Genomic DNA, 19,745 nt, shown 5'->3' on the forward strand with positions numbered 1-19,745 from the left:
CCAGGTAATTTGTAGGAGGACATTTTTGCTTCATTTTCTTGCAAAAATAGTTTTTAATATGAAACATGGTTAATGTAGAATTGAAAACTCCAAGAAAATTAACAAGAACAATCATCATACAACTATTAATTACACACTTGTTTTACACCAAGCACTGCTATGTACAAGGCATACAAGTTTAACACCCGATTGCTAATCTTCCCAATGACTTTGAGAGGTCATATCATCTTGTTACAGAGGAGGAAACAGGCTTAGAGAGGTTAAGTAATAGCTAACGTGGAATGAACAGGAGGCAGATACTGGGAGTGTGACTTATTCCAAAGTGTCCACATCGATCATGCTAATAATTGTTACCAGTAGACCCTCAGACTTCCCAAGTGCAGGTTCTCAGAACATTCCAAAATACAAGTCAGAGGAAGCCCCAGGGTCTCTGGAAGAACGCCCTTTAACCTTGTCAAAGAACAATCAGTTGGAAAACATATCTCATTTGTCTCTGTTTAATTGGCATTATGGCTAAAGCAAAAATAAAAAACATTACATAGTTTGTAATACCAAAAAATTAAACAAAAGCCATATGACCTTTGTGGAATAATTGAGTTTGTCTTGGATTCAGTTCCTCCATGGACAATGAAAGTAACATTAGAATCATGGTCTCTGGGCATTCCCAGTTCTAAACTTCTAGGGCTAGTGCCATGACTCACCTACAGTAATAAATTCTATTGCCCGGGTAATCGGATATTGCTTTCCCAAGTATGCGTAGGATGCTTGACAAGTATAGTTTCCTCTGTGCTCTTCAGCCACATTCATCACAATGAGCTTATTCATGACGCCACTGAAGTGTACATTGTCAAGAAGTAGAGGTTTACAATCCTAGATAAACAAAGAGAAAAGTACCGAAAACCAATTAATAACTTTCCCCAGTCTATCAGACAAAGAAACTTCACTTTTTCACATCAGCAAATGTTTTATCTTTAAAAACTGACTAGATAGTTTTCTTGTATACAATGAGTTGAAATGCTGCATTTCTTTTTTTGGCAAAAATTAATTCTATTCCTACAGTATTTAATGTTTATGCCTATAAGCCTTCTGCTATGAAGGCAAGTGAAGACAAATTTATTTTGCAAGAAAAGCATGAATGTTAACACTATATAGTTTCTTACCAATATTGTATTTCATTTCTCCCGTTATTATTTCTTTTTTATCTCTCAACCTCTACAGGACGACTCCCCACTTAAGTTCCACCACTTTATGTAAACCAAAGGTATCAAAACATGATATGTTCCGTGGAATGCTGGTCAATCTACTTCTAAGACAGTTATAGAAACTGCCAGGTTATTTGAGGACCACTCATATTTTTAATAAGACAAATTAATATATTTTGTATAATTTGTTAAGTTTATGATCAGCCTTCTCATTGAACATGTTTGATTTTTATTATTTTTCTCAATTATACCTTATGAAATTAAATGAAAACAACAGCAGGCAAGATATTTTGGTACACTTCAAATTGAAAATGAATGCAGCCTTACAATTCTGTTTAGATTCCCTATTAAGTTTCACCACTAAAGAGGAAACAATTTGCAAAATACAAAGGTACTTTGCAGATTTATTCTATTGTCCAGAGAACGCTTTTATTTTCTGGAAACGGAAACTCAGATGTTCAAAATGAAATTACCTTATACCATTGAATTTTGGGAAACTCATTATTTTCATCTTTAAAGAATTCCATATAAGGGCACACAAGTCCTCCATCTCCTGCAATGGGTAGCCTCTGTGTAAAGATAGCTTGTGAACTGTAGCACAAGTTTGGCTCGTTCTCCACAAATGTTGCAGTGATGTTAATTTTGAGGCAGTGAGATGAATTTCTAAAATAAAGTAAAATAGGTAAATTAAGCATTATTAAAAGAGTTTTCCATTCTTAGCTACTGCAGTGACCTAAAACACATGTCTGTAACATATGAATTTCTTTCTTACCTTACTACACAATAGTAACGTCCCGAATCCTCTACCTTAGCCGGAACAAACCAAAGTCTGTCTTTGTACTGATGAATCCTGGAGTTTTGGTCTGTAGATACAGGTGTCTTGCTATCATTTTTATACCAAGTGATAGTGCCTCTGCTTTCATTTGGGTTGAGAGGACAGGAACGAACATCAAGCTCATTTGCAGATGAAAATAAAATTATTTTCCCTTCACGTTCCTCACATCTATCTTTAAAAGGGAGAAGGGGGAAGCAATTTCCATAAGAAAACTTGCCAATGTTTCTTAATTTAATATCTGCAAATAAACACATCAATTATTCAATGCATCAATTCATATTATATAAAAAAGCTTTACAGCCTTGTGATTAAAAGCATTCTCTTGGGAGTTTATACTCAAGTCCACCCATGTTGCTTACTGCCTGTATGCTGTATCCTTGGCAAGTTATTCAACCTCTTTCACCACTTTTTACTCATCTAAAAAGTGGAGATAATGGAGGAGAGACCTGAATTTCAGTACAAGACAAATAAGACAAAGTAACAAAAATTATACCTAACCTCCCACCTGAACAACTAAAAAATGGACAAAGTATATAAAACAACACTGTTCAAGACATTTAACATAAGGAAACAAAGGACAGATAGCTCAGAAAGATGGGAAACAAAGGACATGAGCCCTTCAATTGTCCAAAATTACTGCCCAAATTACTGCTAGGCCATGACATTGCAGAAAAGAAACAAGCATTTCCAGTGAGCTGATGAGATGAAGCTGAGAATATGGGTAGACTAAGAGTTTTCAAGGCAGAGTACCCAAGTAGCAAAAGCTGCACAAAGAGGAAGAGAATGAGTTTGGAGATACACAGAGAGTCTCCCTCAAGTTTTCAGCTGAGTACCTGTGAGGGTAAGAATATAAGAAGACTACCTAACGCTAAAGTAAAATTGCCCAAAAGGTTAGAGGGAGTAACACCTGGGGCACGTCCAATGCTGGAAACAGGTGCTGTCCTCAACAGCCAGAATTGAACACCTCATTAATCATGAGGCACCATGTGGAGTAGCACAAGGGTTCTGACTCAGTCATCGGGAAAATTAGGCCTAGAATAAACTTTTTTCTGGCCCTAATAAAACTTAAAAGCAATACCTAAAAGTATAAAACCGTTCCTAGGTAAAAGCCACATGGTAAAACAAAGCTCAAGAACATTTCTAGTAATACAAAAATATCTAGCGCCTAACAAAGTAAACCTTACAATGTCCAGCATTTAATCAAAAATTATTAGGCATGAAAATTACTAATTATTAACACAGTATGTAATGTATTATTATTATTATTATACAACCAATAATGAAGAGAAAAAATTGATCAATTGAAGCTGATCCAAAAATGACACAGACAATAGGTTTAATAAATAACAAAATTAAAATAGTCAAAGTTTTACAAAATTAAAATAACAACTGTATTCCATTTGTTCAAGATGCTAGAAGAAAGATTAAGCATGTTAAGTGGGAACATGAAAGAGATTCCAAAATAATAAACTTCCAGAGATGGAAACTACAATATTGAGTTTAAAATGCAATGAATGGGATTAATGATAGATTTGACATGAAAGAAAGATTAGGGAACTTGAACACATAGCATGACTAACTATCCAAAATTAAGCACAGAGAGAAAAATAACAGAACAAAGTGAACAAGGTATCAGTTAGCTTAGAGCAACTTCAATACAAGTAATATAAATCAATGAAGAAGAAAAGGAGGGGAAACAAAAAATATTTGAAGAAATGCAGTGTAAAAATTTATAAGATGTGACAGAAATGATGTACTCATAGACCCTCAAATCACAATGAAACCCAAGCAAAAGTAACATAAAGAAAACTATAGCCAATTCATAATAATAACATTATTTAAAACCACTGGCAAAGAAAAAATCTTTTATAAATAGTCAGAGAAAAGGGACACAGTTATTACAGAGGAACAAAGATAAAAATGATGCAGCCTTCATTCCAGAAACAGTAAGCCAGAAGAAAAATATCCTTAAAGTACTAAAAATTAAAAAAAGAACCTAGAATTCAATATCCAGTAAAAATATCTTTCAAAAATAAGGAAAGATAAAGACCTTTTTCACATTTATAAAAGCTGTAAGCTGTCATCACCAGTAGACCTACAGTACAAGAAATACTTAAGGAAGTCCTTCCAAAAGAATGAAAATATTTGACAAAATGACTATAGCCAAGGAATACAGCGCAAGAAATGTTAACTATGTGGGTAACTGTAAAATAATTTTTTTAAATTTAAGTCTCTTTAAAGAAAACTCAATGCTTAAGTAAAAAATAATATATTTTGAGGTTCATACAAAGAAGAAAGATATTTGAAAACAATAGGTTGGCTGGACACAGTGGCTCACGCCTGTAATCCTAACACTTTAAGAGGCCAAGGTGGGAGGATTGCTTAAGGCCAGGAGAAATCTGGGCAACATAGTGAGACCTCACATGTATTAATTTTTGCTAAAAAAGAAAACAACAGGGCAAAATTCAAGGAAGATAAAGTAAATGTATACTTTTTAAAAGTATACACTTATACTTTATGTAAAATTATATAGTATCAATTGAAGGTAGACAGAAATAACTTAAAGATGGATACGTAAGCCCTAGAGCAGTCATTTTAAAAAAAGCACACACACAACAAACAGTTATGACTAACAAGTCAACAAAGGAATCATAAAAATTCTCAGTTAATCAAAAAGGCAGTAAAAGAAGAGAAAAAATAACAGAACTGATAAGACAAATAGAAACAAAATAGCAAGCCGGGTTCGGTGGCTCATCCTGTAATCCCGCGCTTTGGGAGGCAGAGGTGAGTGGATTGCCTGAGCCCGTGGGTTCGAGAGCCGCCTGGGCAACTTGGCGAGACCTCATCTCTACAATAAATCAAAAAATTAGCCGGGTGTGGTAGCACGCGCCTGTAGTTCCAGCTACTTGGAAGGCTGGGGCAGAAGGATTGCCGGAGCCCAGCAGGTCGAGGCTGCAGTGGCCGGGAGCGGGCACTGCACTCCAGTCTGGGTGACAGAGTGAGACTCCAACTCAAAAAAAAGAAAGAAACAAAATAGCAAGATTTGAGAACTAAAAAACACAAACAGATTAATAATCATATTAAAATTTAAAGCAGTCTAAACACCCCACCTGAAAGGCAGAGATGAGTAAAGAAAAACCTTACTATATGGTGCTTAACATAAACACACACACTCACACATATACTTTGTATATGAAGACACAAATAAGTTAAAAATAAAGAAAAGAAGATATGATATACTAACACTAATCAAACGAAAGCTTGATTAATTAGTGTAGTTTAACCATTTCACAATGTATACATATATCAAAACATCATATTATACACCATAAATATATATAATTTTGCCAACTATACAATCATAAAAAGTTAAAATAATAAATTAATTAAGCTTGAATGACTATTATATTACTCTCATTAAAAGTAGGTTTTATAGCAAAGAACATTACCAGAGAGAAAAGGGGTCATTTCATAATGAAAAGAAACCATTCATCAAGGGGAACAAAATCATACTACATGTTTATGCACCTGCTAACAGTGCTTCAACATACACAAGACAACAACTGATTGACCTGCAAGAACTAGAGAAACCTAGTTATAATCAGAGATTTCACAAGGACTGATAAAACAATTAATCAGATAATAAGTAACGATATAGAAGATTTGAACAATCCTATCAACCAATTTGACATAATTGATATTTACAAAAAAATTCTACCTAGAATATGCATTCTTGTGTAAGTACACACAAAAACCTTAGTAAAATGTATCATATCCTTACCCATAAGTCAAGACTGAGTAAATTTTAAAGGATTCAAATTAGACAAATCATATTCCCTAGTGACAAAGGAATTAAACTACAAATCAACAACAGAAACATGCCTAGGAAATTCTCAAATGTCTGAAAACTAACACACTTCTAAATAATCCAAGGGTCAAAAAAGAAATCAAAAGGGAGAATAGAAAGTATTTTTACCTGAATTAAGGAAAATATAACATATCAAAACTTGTGGCTTTCAAAGAAATCAGTACTTACAGGGAAATTGGTAACACTAAATGCAATTTTAAAAAAAAAATCTCAAATTCATGACTTCAGCTACTTTAAGAAACTAGAAAAGGAACAAATTACATCCAAAATAAATAGTAAGCAGATGTTCCATGCCTGGGTCTTAATTGATAAGGGGTGGGTGACAACATAGAAGCTAATGGCATTGAAGGAAGATTGATATTACTTACATTTCTGAGAGAAGAAGTGAGCCAAATCACACAAAACCACAGAGGGAATTACCAGGTTGGGTTAGGAGACAGAAGCAGGCCTGGGGAGAAAGCCTGGGCCAGAGCCTTTATTGAGGTTTTCATGGAAAAGGCAAGCCAGGGCAGCATAAACAGGTTAGAATTGGCCTGTTGGAATCACTTTAGCAGGCTTTTGGGCATAGAAGCTGTCCTTGGTTGTCTGGTACCTGGTCCTAGATTGATTTAGGGCAGGTGTAATAATTGGATTGGTGTGTTAGAGTTGGATAAGAAGGTGAGTGGGTCACCCACCTTCTCATGATCAGGAAGTCTCACCTGATAGACATGTCCCAGGCAAGCTATCCATAATCCCAAGAAATTATCCTGCTTTTGGAGGGGCTGTATCTCTCCAAGTATGAAAGACTTCTAACATGTCAAAACATTATAAGATACAGAAAATAAAAGAACATGATCAATTCAGTAGAAGAGGGAGGAAGTAAGAAAACAGTAAATACTATAGAGAGAAAGTCAATGAAATAGAAAACAGAATAGTTATTTTAAAAGTTACAGATACCAACAAACTGGTTCTTTCATGAAATTGATAACTATCAAGCCAGAGTAATCAGGAAAAAAGAGATAGGCATCTCTTATTAGGGTAAATTTTAAAGAGTAATAAGGGAATATTATGAACAATGCTTTACCAATACATTAAAAAAATAATGAAATGTGCAAATTCTGTGAATGATACAGACTACTAAAGCTCCCTCAAGAAGAAATATCCTGAATTACCCTGTATCTATTAAAGAAATTAAAGGTTAAAAACGTTCCAACAGAAAATTTCAAAGCCAGATAATTTCATTGGTATATTCTGCCAAGCATTTATCAAAGAAATAATACTAATTTTTCACAAGCTCTTCCAGAAAACTGAAGAGGCAGTACTCCTTCCCAACTCACTCTACAAAGTCATCCTTATTCTGACACCAAAATCAAAGGCTTTACAAAAAAAGAAAGCCCCAAGCCAATCTCCATCATGAACATAGATGCAAAATTTCCTTACAATATTTTAACAGGTGAAATTCTATAATATATACAAAAAATAAAGCACTATAAAGTGAATTTATAAAGCATTATAAAGTGAATTATGAAAGAATGCAAAGTTGGGTTCACATTAAAAAAAATCAGTGGAATTCTACATACTCGTACCAAGATATTTTTAAAAGAAAAACTGTATAACAATCTCAGTGCATACAGAGAAAAACATTTGGCAAAATCCAGCAACCATTCCTGATCAAATAAGTCAGCAAACTAGAAATAGAAGGAAATATCCTGAACTCGATAAAAGACAACTGTGAAAAACCTACAGCTATTATATAGAGTAATATTACTGAATTTTTAAAATATTTACAATAACATCGAAAGATATTAAAAACTAAGAATAAATTGAAAAAGAATGCATAAGACCTATGCAATAAAAATTACAAATGTTACTTAAATAACTTAAGTTCTAAATCAATGAAGACATATACTTTGTTCATGAATCAGAAGATTTGAGATTGTTAAGATGTCAGTTCTCTTCAAATTTACTTGTAGTCAATTAAATCCCAATCAAAATTTGATCAGAATTTGTTTTTGTACAAATGGACAAGCTGACTCTAAAATTTATATAGAATTATCCAAAACAACGTTGATTTACAGAATGGAGATTCTACAAATAAGTCACAAAAATATAGTCAACTGATTTTTGACAAAGAAACAAAAGGAATTCAGTGGGAAAAAGACAGTCTTTTCAACAAATTGGATATTCTTATGCAAAAAAAAAAAAACCAAAAACTGGCCAAATGTTAAAACATCAATGACCCATTGAAAAAAATAAATAACAAAAAGCTACCCCTATTCTCTTTCCAGCTGTACAATAGCCATACGTACCAGCACCTCTGCAGACCTCTGTAGCTGTGAAAACCAGCAGACTTGCATGAAAAAGAATGGGTTTGGAGCTCCTCAAAAAGTTCCACTCTCAAAGCATTGCCAACTGCAGATTACATAGAATTGTATACATAAATGATCGTGTTGTCTATTTGACTTGACTGGCAGTTCCTGGAAGCATCATTTATCGAGTGGAGTTGTTACTGACCTAAGAGCTCCATAGAAAAAGCCCTGTCCCTAAGTTACTTGTTGAAAAAACTCAGTGTCATTTGTTTAACATTACAGCTGCCTGAGTTGCAATACCAGTTAAAGCAAACAAGAATGATAACCCTTAAGGGGATTTTTAAAAGTTCTAACACATTCCAGGAAATCTAGAAGAGTCCACATATGCAGGGCTATGGACATGCCCATAAAAAAGCAGGAAAGTCACAGTCTCTCAATTCTGGATGACTCTGAGGTCACACACAACAGGAAGTAAAGGCAAGGCAGAGTTGTAAGCAGCCTAAGTATTTAAAGTAGATATGCCCCAACCCAAATAGAGCCCCATAGCAAAGGGTGGAAAACTCATTGGGTCAAAGAATTTAAGAAAGTATCTGACCAATCATCAGCTGTTCACTATATTAACCAAACAGTGACTTCAGTGGCCACACAATATAGGAAATACAGATTTTGAAGGATTATTCCAGGAAAGTCATTAAACAAATGAAAAGAAGCAGCAACGGCAACAACAACAAAAATCAAAATCGCTAATAACAAATCTTGTGTGTGTGTGGAGGGTATATCTGATTTCTAGTGTTGCAATATTATACCACCTAAAATGTCAAAATTTCAATAAAATATTACAAAAGATGCAAAGAAATAGGAAGGTATGATCCATACACAGGAACAAAATGCTGCCAATAGATACTGTCCAAGAGTGCTCCAGATGTTAGACTTACTAGATAAAGACTTTAAGCCAGCCATTAAGAATATATTCAAAGAACTAAAGAAAATTATGTTGAAAGAACTAAAGGAAAGTATGACAACAATGTTTCACCAAGTGGAGAATATCCATAAAAAGACAAAAATCACCAAAGAGAACCAAGTAGAAATTCTGAAGTAGACAAATCCAATAACTAAAAGGAAAAATTTATTAAAGAGGTTCAACCAAAAATTTGAATTGACATAAGAAAGAATTGGTAAACTTGAAAATATGTCAACTGATTGTTGGAAGAGCATCCAATCTTAAAAAAAAAAAAAACTACACAGAGCCTCAAATACCTGTGGGGCTTCATTAGCACACTTACATACACATAATGGAAGTCTCGAAAGGAGAGGAAAAAGAGATGACAGAAAAATCTTTGAAGAAATAATGGCAAAATATTTCCCAAATTTGCCGAAAATCAATAATTTACACATCTGTTTTAGTCTGTTTTGCATTCCAATAAGAGAATACCCAAGACTTGGCAATTTATAAAGAAAAGGAACGTATTTATCTCATCTCAGAGGTTCCACAGTCTTGGAAGTTCAAGACTGGACAGCCACATCTGGCAGCTTCTGGTGAGGGCCTCATGCTGCATCAAAAATGGCAGATAAATGGAAGAGGATTCTGACACATGCAAAAAAAGCACAAAACAGGAAAGGCAGACACGCTTTTTAAAAACCCACTCTCTTGGGAAGTAATTCATTCACGTGAGAACTAACCCAACCTGAGGGGAAAAGACACTAAATCCTTCCTAACAACTAATTACTTCTTAAAGAAACCTTCTCCCAATACTACTACATTGGAGACCAAGCCTCAGTATGAGTTTTGGTGGAGACAAAGCATATTCAAACTAAACCAACTCCCAAGAAGCTCAAAGAATTACAAGTAGGGTAAACCGGATACATGAAAGTCAAGCAGTAGAAAAACAAAGAGTATTGAAAGCAGCAAGAGATAAGTGCCTCATTACACAAGGAATCTTCAATAAGATTGGCAGCTGGCTCTCTGAACTAACAGAGGCCAAAAGGCAGTGGGATAATGTATTTAAAGTGCTGAAAGAAAAAGACCGTCACTCAAGAATTCTGTACCTGGCAAAACTCTCCTCCTTCAAAGATGAAGGAGAGATGATGACATTCATGGATAAACATAAACTTAGATCATCGATTTATGAACAGGTCTGCCCTACAAAAAAATGCTAATGGGAGTCTACCAGGACAAAAAAAAAAAAAGGACAAAAACTAGACCGTAACATGAATCCACATACATAAATAAGGAACATTCGTAAAGGAAGTTCCATAGGCAAATATAAAATTTAATATTTAAAAATTGATATTTTTGCCTTATAACGTCCCTCTTTCTCTTGGTGATTTTTAAAAGTAAGCTAAAATAATGACTATAAAATAATCAAAAGGGACTGTAGATCTAAATATAAAACCTGAAAGTATAAAATCTTCAGAAGGAAACATAGCAGAAAATGTTTTGGCCTAGGATCAGGCAATGATTTTTTTAGATACACTATCAAAAGCACAATCCATACAAAAATAAAAATAAAAACAATACATAAGACTTTATTACAACTAATAACTGTGGTTTTTGAAGGATACCATAAGCAAATGAAAACCACATTCTGAGAGAAAATATTTACAAATCACCTTCTGAGAGAAAATATTTACAAATCGCATATATGATAAAGGTCATGTATTCAGAATATATAAAGAGCTCTCAAAACTCAACAATATAAAAACAAGTCAACCAAAAATAGGCAAAAGGTTTTGAAATTTCATCAGAGAAGATATATGGTTGACAAATAAGCACAAGAAAAAGTTCAAAATCATTAGGAAAATTAAAATTAAAATTACAATCAGATACTACTACATACCTATTAAAAGGATAAAGATTGGAAAGATTGGCAATAGCAAGTATTGATGAGAATGTGGAGAAACTGGAATTCTCAGACATTTTTGGTGAGAATACAAAATGATAAAACTTTGAAAGACTCTTTGACACTTCTTAAAAAGTTAAACATACAACTCCCACATGACCTAGACATTGGACTTCTGTTTATTCAAAGACTTCTACACCAGTATTCACAGCACTTTCATTGTTTAAAAGTCAAAAACTGGAAATAGTACAAATGTCCATTAACATGCCAATGTATAAACAAACTATGATATATTCACACAACAGAGTATGGCTAAGCATTAAAATAAGAAAAATAAAAGATACATGGCAAGATATGATGGCTCACACTTGTAATCCCAGCACTTTGAGAAATCAAGGCAGAAGGACTGCTCGAGCCTAGGAGTTCCAGACCAGCCTAGACAACACAGCGAGATTTCATCTCTACAAAAATATTAAAAAATTAGCCAAGTGTGATGACACACACCTGTAGTCCCAGCTATTTGGGAGGCTGCAGCGGAAGGATGACCTGAGCCCAGGAGGTCGAGGCTGTGGTAAGAGCTGTGATTGTGTCACTGCACTCCAGTCTAGGCAACAGAGTGAGACCCCAATGCAAAAATAAATTAATTAACTTAATTAACTATACATGAAATAATTCCACGTACATAAATCTCAAAATAATTATTCTGAGTGAAAGAAGACAGTTCTTTCTCCTCTCCAAAAAAGAGTACGTTACTACATAATCCTATTTACTTAAAATTCCAGAGAACACCATCCAATCCATAGTGACAGAAAGCAGATCTGTGATTGACTGAGGATGAGGGAGTGAGGAAGGATGGATTACTAAGGATCAAAAGGAAATTTTAGAGAGTGACGGATATATTTATTATCAAGATTGTGGCTATGGTTTCAGGAGTGTATATGTATGTCAACAATCCACACTGTACCCTTTAAATATCCATGGTTTACTGTACATCGATTATATCTCAGTAGAGCTGTTAAAAATATTGAAAGTAACTAGGAAATTGGAATGAGACTCGCATAAAATGAGAGCGACTAAATATTTAGCTACTAGGAGTAGCAGTAGCAACAACAGTAGCGAGAAAGTGAGTAAACCACATGGAAGTTTTCAGCTAGACATACTCTTCTGTTTATCGGAGGTTTGTCCCCACACTCCACCAAAATGATTCCCATCAAGGTAGCTCATGACGTTTACATTGCTGAATCAAATGAACAGCTCTCAGACGCCATCTTGCTTGACATATCTGCATTTGACACATGCTATCATTCTCTCATCTCTGAAACACTTCCTTCACTTAGCTTTTTAGGATGCTTGTGATGACTTTCCTCATGTCTCACCATGCTCCAGCCCTACTGGCATCTTAGCTCCTAGAGTATGCCAAGTACTCTTGGCCTCAGGGCTTTAGCACTTTGTCTGTAGGATATTTCTACACCCTCGATCTGGTATTCAAAGAGCTTCCTTTCTCCCCTCCAACAGGATAACTCAGAAGTCAGCAACTCAGTGAGGCTTTTCTGCCCACACTATAAAAAATTTAACCTCCTGCCTATTTCACTCCCAAAAATACACTCTCCTTTCTCCTACAAGAATGTAAACCCCATACAGGCATGTATGTCTGTCTAGATTATTCCCTGCTGTATCTCCAGTAGCCAATATCTGGAACACATAGAAGGGAAAAGAGAAAAGAAATGGGGGGGGGAGAGCTGTATCCTGATGGTTGCCAGCTATGGGTTCACAAAGAGTATGTGTAACACCTTTTCAAGGTGAAGGCCAGGATTTCCTGAGTCGTGCTCTTTAATCAGCAACAACGTAGGAAGATGCCTGGACTAGACATTGGAGACCTAGAATTTGGCTGTTGTTCCGAAACTAGCTACATGACGTTTGGGTCTTAACCTCACTAGACCTCAGTTTCCCAATTTGTAAGTGAGAGAATGAGAGGTGGAGACCCTGAGAAGAACTTGCAGTAGATCTATGACCTGAAGGTTCAGAGTCCTGGGATTCAACAGAAACAGATACCAAAAAATGACTCTTATGGCAGGAACTTCACGTATTCTAAATAACAGATTTCCTTAGGAGACAAGAACACAAAGAAAGACTCAACTTACCAGCCCCTAGAGAAGAAATCAATAGAGCTATCAAACCAACAAGTCTGAGTAACACTTTCATATTCTCCTGGAGAAAGGGAAGAGTGGAAGAAAAACAAAAACAGCATTATTCCAGCACATCTCTGAAACTAAACATGAAATTCCACCTCCCCCCCGACACACGCCAAAGTCACACTAGGGATTAGTTTTTCTGTACCATTAATCATGTTTAGTTTGGGGTTAGAAAATGGGGGCACAAGGGGAAGATTTTTCACAGAATTGGGGACAAACTCGGCAATGTCAGATTTTAAAAACATCCATCACCTGTGCCAATATACACCTCCAGTCTTGCATCCCACTTAAATTCCCCCCAAACCTCATTTACATCAAAAGGAGATGATTCTCTAGCCGCTAAACCAGTTTGCCTCCTGCCTGCACAGACGTGTTCCCCACACAGAATGCGCCCGGCTGCCAGGACCCACTTGCAAAAGTCTGCCCATATTTCTAGGTCAGCTCAAAGGTCATGCCTTCATTCTGTAATGCAAGATGCTAAATTGTTTGCACTATATGATACAGCCTCATAGAAATGCACCAACAAAGACTCAAGACATTATAATAAGATATTAAAATTCGGTTGGTTCTTGTGGTTGGGTGGGTTTCCCCTTGTCTGGGGCTTTCTATACTTTCTAAAATGTCCACAATAAGCACTGTTTGAATCAACCGCAAAGGAAAAAGAGAAAAAAATAAAAACTCTACAGCCCCCCTGAGTGGTTTCAAAGGCCACACCAACACAGCATCTGCTACCACAGATACTGATCAGCGACACACTTCATATTAAACTGAGGTCCTGATAACTTATTAATTTAACCACACAAGGCTTAGTTCACATACATGGTAGGAGATATAATCCAATTAGGCATTTGCCCGATACAGCAAGTCCAGAGGGAGAACATGCCCATGGCTTTATCAACAAAACAAAGTCACCAAAATAGTGTCAAGTGAACATGAGAGAGGGAAAAAAAACCTACTCAATTTTGCCTGCCTTTCTTTTTTTCCCCCCTTCTTTTAATTTTTATTTAAAATTGTGGGGTACAATTCAGGGCTACATATACAAATAATCACCATGCAGGTAGCCTTATCCATGAGGTATGCCCATCCCCCCGTCCCAGGTAGATATCGACTACTATCAATCTCACCTCCTCAACCCCCTCCCCCTTCCCCACAGTTTCCCACCACTTTCAATTCTTTTCTTATAGTAATATGGTAGTTGTTCAAGGTTTGCTTATGAGTGAGAACATGTGATACTCAGCTCTTTGTTTCTGTGAGAGATCACACAGTATGATAAACTCTAATTCCATCCAGGTTGCTGCAGAGTTCATGATTTTGTTCTTCTTTGTGGCTGCATAGTATTCCATTGGGTATATATGCTATATTCTTTTATCCAGTCCTCTTCTGACGGGCAGCACAGTTGGTTCCATGTTCTTGCTATTGTGAACAATGCTGCAATAAACATATGTGTGCAGGTATCTTTTTCATAGAGTGACCTGAGTTCTTCAAGGTATATTCCCAGTAGGGGGACTGTGGGGTCATATGGAAGGTCGATTTTCAGAACTTTTAGGAATCGTCACACTGATTTCCACAGAGGCCGAACTAGTTTGCACCCCCACCAACAGTGTAGAAGTGTTCCCTTTTCGCCACATCCTCTCCAGCATCTGTTATTTTTTGAGTTATTGATGATGCCTGCCTTTCTAAGTAATATTCACATAACCACTTTTTTTTTTCTGAACAACCCTGTCAAGTTCCTGAAGGGGACCTCACAACACTATCTAAGTTTCCGTCTCATATCTCTAGTTAAGCTTCATACAAATCCACTCAAGGGCCACCAGCATCACAAAATCAACAGGCACCCCCCAAGCCAAACTCATTCTCACCCCACCAAACTCATGTTTGGGACAGTGAGGGGTACAGCACGGCTCTCAGTATACCAGGCACCCACCCAACAAGAGATCTAGCAAATCCACTCTCTCCCCAGCCCCAGTCAGTCTGTCTCCATAGATCATCAAGCCCTCCCAGCTCACTCCTGGTCACTGTAGATGCTGCTTTAGCTCATACTATCTCCAATTGTTGCCTGGCTCCATTACAGCTACAGGCTCCTTATTGATCCCTCTGCCTGTGGATCTACATCTTCCCATCAATCCAGAGATCCTACAAACTAGCAGGCATCAAATGACCTGCTAAAACACCTTCATTGGCTGCCCACTGCACCCAGAAATAGTTCAAACTCCCTAGCAAAACCTACCTCCTTGTGGGGAGGCTCTGACCTGTCTTTCCACCTCCCCAACCCCACCCCAGCACACTCCATGCTCAGGCCTCACCTGGCCAGAGCCTTTGCCTTGTCTGTTCCCTCCGTCCCTCACCTGGCTGCTTCCCACATTCATCAGGTCTCAGTCGGAGCCTCTCAGACCCACCCCCCCCCCCGCCCCGCCTGGCTTTCTGCTCTGAGCCCCCATGCGACCCGCACACGTCTGCCTGAGAACATTTTACTTCCGTTTCCCCAGGCCAGGAAACTTCCTGAAGGCAGGAACCCAGGTGGGATCATCTCTGCACCCACAGCATCTAGCACTGTGCTCAGTCACAGAAGCCTTTACTAAAGTCTCGTGGGACAAATGAAAACAATGAAAAAAAGAAACAGTATTCCTGCCACACAACCTTAGGGGCAACACCCGGAGTAGACCTTAGAATTCTCTGCTTGGAATTCCAGTCTGCCTTTTATTTTTCAAAGGAGATTAAATTTGCCTTATAGCCTTAATCTGTAGCTATAAATCAATATGCAAATACAAGATATTTTAACGCAGCAGTCATTCAGACTTCTGATGACATGCAATCATTTGACTATTAGCTGGAAAATATTCTATTTAGGAATGTGTCTTAAAAGGTATAAAGTGTCACAACATGCCTTTTAAACAAATATAGGGGAAAAAAAACCATTTCTAAGCATGGGAGACATACCCATTGACATCAGGACGAATGAATGACCTCTACACCTGGTTCAAGCCTTGAAACCTACCTCAGAGCAGTAAAACTGCATTCCTTAAATATCTTGCAATTCTGACTCTTTATTTGCGTAAATTGGCCTTTCGCTTTAGTCTAGATTACTAGTATTATTTACACCATATTTACACCTCAACATTCACATGATTAAATAACACAGAAGGCTTTGAAGCCTCGCAGCCTGATTTATGAGCTCCTTCTGTGGCGGCACCTGGTGTATTTTAAGTCTTTAGAATAGAGAGGAAGAAAATAAGGAGTCCAAATGTGCCCAGATCACCAGTTGAAGGCCAATCAGTTACTCGCATTCGTTGATCAACAACAAAATAAGGGCATGATGAAATCGACCGGACACTGCCAACTGTTGGTTCATTTAGTCACAAGATCTGGCTTGTTTGATCTGTAGGCAGGGGAGAAGAAAAAGAAGATGCCAGACTGAATTTTATAGAGGGTGTCTCACTCGAGATAGAAATCCAAATTAATTGTGGACAATGTTGAATCATAGGTCCAAGGTCAGTGGCCTTTTCTACAGGGCAGAGTGATCTTGAACATGACTCCTTCCTCATCAGCACAAGACAGGCAATAGGTCAGCTGGTCCTGGACCTCTTCCTGCTCTAATAGACTATAAAAGAGAGGGCCAAGTCCTACAGGTCCAGATTGACTTCTGCTCCAAACTGCTCTTGAAAAAAGTGGGGCAAAGGGGATGAGGGGGGATGGAACTGTCCCCTGTCCCCTCAGCAGTAGCCCTTCTGAATTTGTATCAGTCCCCAGGACCCTGGGACAAGGGATCAGCCCTGAGTCGTAGGGTGGGTGTTCATGGTCACATGACCAAAGGGAGTGATGACACCGGAAGAGGAGGAGGAAAGGATACGCCCAAGACTAATCCACACACTCTTCCAACAAAAATCAACAACAAACCCCAACGTGACCTCAAATAACAGGAATCCCAAGGTAGAGCCAGCCCTGACTGGTCTTTACTGTATCAGTAGTTAAAGGCTGTCTGAGTGAGAAAGTCCCTCCACATAGGTGGCACACTGGATAAAAGGTCAGCCTCCATGCCCCAATGTCCCCTTTCGACACAATGGGGGTGAGGATAACAGCATTTATCACTGACGGTGCTACGAGGGTGAAATGAGTGGGCCATGCGAAAAGATCTGAGAGCAGCGTCTGGCAGAGGGTCACTCTCAAGCGGTAGCTATTATACACCACTCCATGCTCTGGTGACAGATACAAGTTCTGGTTGGATGTTTTCAGTTATCTGTTCATTTCTTTCTTTACTCACTGCTGCATTCAACAGTTGTATATTGAGTATCTACATCAAGTCTGCATCCACATTTGGCCCTGGGAACAAAAACAGGAATGAGCGCCCAGGGCCTGGCTCCAGGAGCTGCAAGGGAAGGTGGGCATGTCCTCAGAGCTAGACTGTGATGTGGGAATGCCCACAGGAAGAGCTATGCCCAGGGCAGGAGGGAAGACAGCCCGAGGAGATGATCCAGCAGCATCAAGTTTTGGAGCATCAACCAAAGGTGGATTCTGAGAGGTGAGGCTGAGAGGTTTGCTGGGGAGCAAGGATTATCATCTGCAGGTAGCAGAGAATCACTTGATTGAGTCATGGGATGGAATACGGCTAGATTTTCATTTTCTGGAGACATTTTGGCACCAGTGCAGAGTATAAACTGGAAACAGAGGGGAGGCAGGGAGAGCAGACCGCCATGGAGGTCCACGAGAGGGCCGGTGAGGGGTGGACCAGCCAGCAGTGACAGGCAGGTGAGGGAGTATTTGAAAATACTCAGGGGAGAGGGGAGAAGAAGGATTGCCTGGGCAGACTCACTGCATTGGAGGCCAATGAAGGTAGGCCCAGACAAGGAGGGAGGTGAGGGCACCCACAGTCAGCTCAGAAGGAACATTCGGAGGGTGTCACCACAGCACCACAGGCCCAGGTTTCCTAAGAGAGGTGCGCAGTGCTGTCTCCAGCAGAAATCACGAATTTAAGCATGGCGTGACCAGTGCAGTGAAAAGGGCCATCAAGGCCTGGAATGTTCTGGAACTGGGGAGACCCTAGACACTGCACCGGAAGCCAGCATCACACGGGCTGCAGCTGTAGCACAGCCAAGGTGATCTGGGAATGCCGGTGGGCAGTGGCTCCTACTGGAATCCCAGCATCCATCAAAAATCTAATAAAACTACAGAGCTGCCCCCAAGACACAAAATATTTTTGCACACAATGGGAGATATCCCAGTGCCACCTGGAGCTGAGGGTGGAGGAGTTCAGCTGTTTATGAGAAAAGGCCTGCAGGACCCTGGGGTAACCCAGCCCAGTTACCTCAGAGAAGGCCTGGTCTCGTCCCTAGAGGTCCTGCTTCTCAGGAGAGGGTCACCATCTTTCAGGGGACGAGTCTACCTAGAGAAGGAAGAACACACCATTGACGCTTGAGTGAAGAGGCCTGAAGTCACCGGCCTCCACGACGATCTCAAGAAATGCCAGAAAAGTATTAAATGCTCATGAAAATGAGCCCAATGTTTAAGTCCAACTTTTCAAACATTTTCAGGAAATCAAGAACATTTTCAGGAAATCAAGTCTCAGCGGTGAAGAATACAAAGAGCTTTGTACAACCACAAGCTCTATTAAGCACGCGTACCAGGCGCTTTGCTAGACACAGAGATGCAAAAATGAATCAAACCATCTCAGAGGATACGTGAAAACAGAGCTTGGGCCTTGCCAGAGAGAAATGCACCAGATGCCAGGGGAAATAAGCAGGTCTCTTCTAAGAACAGGCATCGTCACGCCTCCTTTACCAAGCATATTAATATACCTCTATCCCATACCACGCAATTTCAAATAACTTCAAAAAAGCTGAGTTGTCACGGTGCTCTTGTTATGACCTGAAGCTATTTCACCACTCATTCACCTGATTTTGCAGTTCTTTTTTCATATTTTGGAATCGAATTTTTTTTCATGTCTGAATCATTTCCTTGGGCCTCTAAAAATCTTGCAAAGCCAAAGCATGAGGTTTTTTAATACACATCGACAAAACAGCCTGACTAATTCAACACAAAGCATTTTGCTTAGACTCTCCGTACTAAATCCCACCTATTATTAGCATAATATAAGGTATCAGAGGCACAGTGGCTCATTCAGTGTGAAGTGTATTACAGCATAAAATCAAAGGAAAGACCTCCACATCCTTCCGACCCCTATGAGTGTGCCCAAGAAGTGACAGCTCACGTGATTTATACAGAGAATGGTGCAAAGAAATCAATGGACTTGGGGGTGGAGGAAATGGATAGGCAAGACAGGCAGGTTGGTTTGGAAGGCCCAGGAAACCTCTTGCAGTGGTCATTTCCCACAGCCCTCCAACTGCTTTACTTTCCCTCTTCCTTTTTGCTCCAGAAACTCCTTAAAGATTTTTCATACTGTCTCCACTTCTCAGCCACTACAATCTGCTTCTGTGCTCACTGCTCCTACAAGATGCATGCCCAGGCCATCCCCCAGGACTCTCAGTCTCCAGCCCACTGGGTATCTCTGCAGCACCTGAGCTGCCTC

At 38.7% G+C, this 19,745-nt stretch overlaps 1 protein-coding gene across 1 annotated transcript in view; it reads right to left on the reverse strand.

Moving 5' to 3' along the window:
* The window catches only part of IL1R1 (interleukin 1 receptor type 1), a 28,304-nt gene extending 9,696 nt beyond the window's left edge, over positions 1–18,608 (reverse strand). The window contains exons 1-5 of the mRNA XM_008058160.2: positions 18,525–18,608; positions 13,175–13,241; positions 1,975–2,209; positions 1,676–1,865; positions 702–870 (exon numbers count right to left, since the gene is read on the reverse strand). Of these exons, the coding sequence (XP_008056351.1) occupies positions 702–870; positions 1,676–1,865; positions 1,975–2,209; positions 13,175–13,235 (655 nt within the window). The 5' untranslated portion in view covers positions 13,236–13,241; positions 18,525–18,608. The remainder of the gene's footprint in view (positions 1–701; positions 871–1,675; positions 1,866–1,974; positions 2,210–13,174; positions 13,242–18,524) is intronic.
* Positions 18,609–19,745: the final 1,137 nt, after the last annotated feature.

This window comes from Carlito syrichta, unplaced genomic scaffold, assembly GCF_000164805.1.
Source record: "Carlito syrichta isolate Samal-C Ts95f unplaced genomic scaffold, Tarsius_syrichta-2.0.1 Scaffold303233, whole genome shotgun sequence".
In the NCBI taxonomy this organism is placed as follows: Eukaryota; Metazoa; Chordata; class Mammalia; order Primates; family Tarsiidae; genus Carlito; species Carlito syrichta.